Below are 4,718 nucleotides of genomic sequence, written 5' to 3'. Positions count from 1 at the left end.
GCTCTGTCGGTATGTACTACTCCCCCCCCTCCTTTGTTGTTTCTGTAGATCTATCTCTATGATGACAATACTTAAAGTCTTATTTTTACATGCATTTACTGACCTTTATTGTGTCGATGTGTTTCGCTTTAATAATCAATCCCAATTCAAACAATGGATATTGTATGCAAATGTAGCGCTCATATCGGATAATAAGCAACTGATAACACATTAGACTATTCAATATTATAATTGAGTGACATCAGCAAAATGGGATTTTCCGAGGTCTTTTCGGAGATCCCCGAACTGTTCTGTCTCGCTACGAGAACGACATGTAGATCTAGAATGAATTTTCCAGATAAAGGACTGCAGATAAGTTTGATAATATTATCATTTCTAGGTTGTCTAACTTTTTATAAAGTAGGCCTAGCCTTCAAAATCTTCTGTGTAGGTTACAGAGGGTCAAAAGACTGGGCGGTTGCTGGGGGCTTCTGGTATGTTCTGCTTCTTTGTGGTCTCCCTGTTGCCAGTCTCTCTTACTTTTTCACAGCACAAAATGATTGTTATTTCCGTGATTTATCTTTGTGTGTGTGTTTAAAAAAAAAAAAACTAGAACAAGGATCGAGATTATTAGGAGTGCAGCAGATATGGTTCTTAGTTATCTCACGTTCTATATATCGCAGGTAAAGAAATCTCCTCATGTGTACATAACAAGGTCATGCCATAAGTGACTAAAATGTTGAACCAAGGTCGTTGAATACCATTAAGTCTGTACTGCGCAGTTGAAGACCTTGCTTACAACCACTCCGGGGAAAAACCAGCCCAGTGCCACAGAGTACATTAATTTTGTACACAGATAAAGATTAAAACCACAACCTTTAAGGAAACTTTATCAGAGGAGAGTCTTGTGGTGGTCAGATTAAAAATGACACGTTCTGTGTGTGTGCACAACGACACACTTCACAACACATTATGACAACATTTACCTCCTATCGTCGGCGTCGCGAGAAATCCACCTAAGTTCGTTTGGGTACTTTTTATACCAGATATTTTTTTAAACCCTAGTTTTTGTTATGTTTTTTTCTGTTAAAAACCACGAAAAACAAGGATATTGTACCCCGTAACCCTTGACCACAGCATTAGCTGATGGTATTTTTTGGGGGGGGTGGGGGGTGGGGGGTAAGTGATATTAATTGAAAGGTAGGCTGCATCCTTGATAGACTTTCTGGAAGAATGTAAACATCGGAAATTCTCAAAATTTGGACTTAAGTGGTTTGCTCGCGACATCAACGATACGTAACCGAGGCATTGATTGGAAAGACGGAATTTTGGACGAATATTTCATTGAGGATTCTGCTCATTTTTCCTGCTCTTGTACGTGTATAAGACAAGCACAAAAGAATATTAAAAAGAACGAGGCCTTTTGCACCATAGAGAAGTACGTGTCATGCAAAATGTATACAACGAGGCTTTTGTATGGGTATGATACACAATGTACAATGTATAAAAACGAGACTTCTTTGCACTCCACGGGACAACGTGTGATGCGAGTTGGTCCTCTATGCAACATTTCCACTTCTACTTCTATCATCCCCAGAAGAAAAAAACAGGCAAATGAGATACAAACGTTTAGGCTTTTTTTGCTGTTTCACCCAGAAGAGGCAGATTTGAATCCCGAGTGGGGTGGGGCTGCGGGTAGTGTGGGGCAGGGGGTAGTGTGGGGCTGGGGGTAGTGTGGGGTGGAGCTTTTTATCGAGTATCATCGCCCGTCTGCTGGGATGATGTATCCGACTCAGCCCAAATTAGTCCTCACCAGGCCACCTGGTTGAAGCTCTCCATCCATTGAGTAATTTAAATCTCCTCGATAGGGGAGCAAAACGTTTAATTAACGTTGCTGATTTTGATTTATACCAGAATAGAACCCTGTCTGTATCAGAAAGGGGGGGTTGAGGAAACAATAACCTCCCCCCCCCAAAAAAAAAAGAAATCCGCTCTGTTATACGTCCTAAGCAAACCAATATACAGCAATTTTATGTAATTCCATACACAAAAAATGATACACATTTACAAGTATAAAAAAGTTCGCAGAAGCAGCATTAATTACTCTTCCCTTTACAAACAAGCAACCGATCACAAGAAATCATGGAATACACAACTCGAGGAAAGTCTTGAGTTCTTGTCGTAGACAGATGATGAGGAAAAGGTAGACTAGAAAAAAAAAAAAGTCGTTTATCACAGTTGTAGCGGGGCAAACCATTGCACTGAGGGATGTTGCGGATGAAAAGTACACCCCAATTACATGTACATGAATATAAGAGATTTTGTACTTTTTACTCGAATTATCCATCCGTCCATCCATCTTCTTTATCTTCTTCTTCTTCTTCTTCTTCTTCTTCTTCTTCTTCTTCTTCTTCTTCTTCTTCTTCTTCTTCTTCTCTCTCTTGGTGTAGTAGCGCGCGCGCGCACACACACACACACATACACACACACACACACACACACACACATACACGCGCGCGCACACACACAGACACACACACACAAACGTGCTGTATTAATAATAACATCATCAAAACGAACACACAGCACACCGTGCATCTTGTATAAGTCTGTGAAAACGTACACACACTGCACACTACACATCACTGTCAGAATTTGGCACTGTCAACGTGGCGTGGATAAAATGGCTGCTGCCGTAGAGAAAGAGACTGCGGTGTGTTCGCGGTGTGTTCGACCTGGGTTCTCCAACTCCTGTCTCGTCATCTGTCTGTTCCCGCCTCTTTTGTTCCTCCAGCCTCAAGCAAGTGTTGTTGTTGTTATTGTACGTGTTGTTGTTGTTGTTGTTCCTCTTGTTATTGTTGTTGCTGTTGTTTTTGTTGCTCTTGTACTTGTTGTTGTTGCTGTTTGTGTTGTTGTTGTTGTTGTTGAAACACTTTGCAATGCATTTCATGTCTTTTTAAGCGGGTCTCCTTGTAAGCATTGTCAGTCCGCGATACGTAGGAGTAGAGGGGGTGTGACCAGCCTTCAGCCGACCCCCCCCCCCCACACACACACTCAATCTAGGGTCACATACACTAACAGCCTCTGCTGACGTGATTCGAACCAGGGCCTTCCATTCTGTCTTTCAGAAAATGAGGATGGTCGCGATGGGTGGTAGGGGGGTGGGGGACCTCGCCTATCGCCTTGTACAGCTCTCAGACTCCCGGGTCTCTCGTGTCTCGATATGCCACGGGTGGGAGCATGGGGGTTCAGGGCTAAGAGTTCAGAGTTCAAGGGTTCAGAGGTCAGCCGGAGGCGTGGTAGCGGCACTCCATCTCCACCTCGTGCCAGTCGCTGTCGGAACTGTCGCTGAGCTCCACCACAGAGGCGCCATGTCGCTCCAACAACGCCACGATGCCAAGCTTCACCCGCCCGTATGCCAAACGAGCCGGCGTTCTTCGCGCGTAGTCCAGAGCATTGAGATCCACTTTCCTCTTGCCTATGAGCATGCGCACCATCGCCTCGTCGCCGCTCTCTGCCGCCAGATGGAGCACCGTCCTCCCAGCTTTTCCCTCTCCCACATTGGGGTCCGCCCCGGCTTCCAACAGCATACGCATGATGGTGAGGTTCCTTGATTTGGCGGCGATGTGAAGGCAAGTGTCCCCCTCGTAGTTCCGAACCCCGGAGCACTGAGGCAGTCTCTGGAACGGGATCTTGTAACGGTTCTGCCGGGTCTCCTCGTAATGTACCGGAACCAGGAAGTGTCGCACGACCTGTTCGTACCCGTGTGCACATGCGCAGTGTAGCGGGGTGTTGCCCCTGTGGTCCTGCATGAGCACATTCGCCCCGGCACAGATGAGACGACGGACAATGTCTTCCTGGCCTGTGGAGGCGGCGAGGTGGAGCGGCGTCTGCCAGGTGGTGTTGGGAATGTTGAGCCAGTCGTAGTCTGGCGCCATGTTGATGAGGGTCAAGGACTCCTCTGTTCTGTGGTTGATGATGCACACGTTGAGGAGACTATCGCCGTTATCGTCTGTGGCCACAAAGTCTTTGATCTGCTCCGGAGTCACGTGCTCGGGCGTTAAGGCGTCCCCGCCCTCCACCTCCATAAACGACCGTTTACAAGAATCGTCCAACGTCACGAAATCGTCGACGGAGTTGGAGATGAACTGGCCCAACTCCTCGCTGTTGTTGCTGACAAAACTCATGTACACGCCGGAGTCTTTGTCCTTGGCCGGCGTCGGACTCTCTCCGTCTATGTTCATGGCGGACAGCGCTTTGTTCAGGTCTATGGAGCCCAGGTTGTGTTTCTCCTGGTCTTCGTCGATGTCTTCCAGCGCCCCTAGCGGGCAGGCGCGCGCCATATCTGAGCGGTGGAGATCTATGGAGTCTATCCCCGAGTCGATCTGCTCGTCCCCTCCATCTGTGGATATGTCTGAGTCTGAGCGGAAGACAGTTGGGGAGAGTTTGGATTCTTCCATCGTTTTGAACTTGTCGCTGTCGTGCATGCTTGGGTCTTGGTCTGTCAGAGACACAGGAGAGAGAGAAAAATGATATACGTGAGTTTATGTACAAACCAATGGCATAAAGGTTTTCTCATATTATGTATGGCAACTTGTTAAAATGAATGAACAAATAAATAAATTTAAAACTTAAACACATAAATGTACCAGCATAAATAAATAAATAAATAAATAAATAACAGAAAAACATAAATGTGCCAGCATAAATTAATTAATTAATAAACAAATAAATAAATA

At 45.7% G+C, this 4,718-nt stretch overlaps 1 protein-coding gene across 1 annotated transcript in view; it reads right to left on the bottom strand.

Moving 5' to 3' along the window:
• Window positions 1–2,749: 2,749 nt before the first annotated feature.
• The window catches only part of LOC101863680 (NF-kappa-B inhibitor cactus), a 6,272-nt gene continuing 4,303 nt past the window's right edge, over window positions 2,750–4,718 (bottom strand). Inside the window, exon 2 of the mRNA XM_005100759.3 lies at window positions 2,750–4,480. Within this exon, the coding sequence (XP_005100816.1) occupies window positions 3,264–4,466 (1,203 nt within the window). The 5' untranslated portion in view covers window positions 4,467–4,480 and the 3' untranslated portion in view covers window positions 2,750–3,263. The remainder of the gene's footprint in view (window positions 4,481–4,718) is intronic.

The sequence above is a fragment of the Aplysia californica genome, unplaced genomic scaffold, assembly GCF_000002075.1.
Source record: "Aplysia californica isolate F4 #8 unplaced genomic scaffold, AplCal3.0 scaffold00259, whole genome shotgun sequence".
Classification (NCBI taxonomy): domain Eukaryota; kingdom Metazoa; phylum Mollusca; class Gastropoda; order Aplysiida; family Aplysiidae; genus Aplysia; species Aplysia californica.
This window is presented reverse-complemented; position numbering and strand designations above follow the sequence as displayed.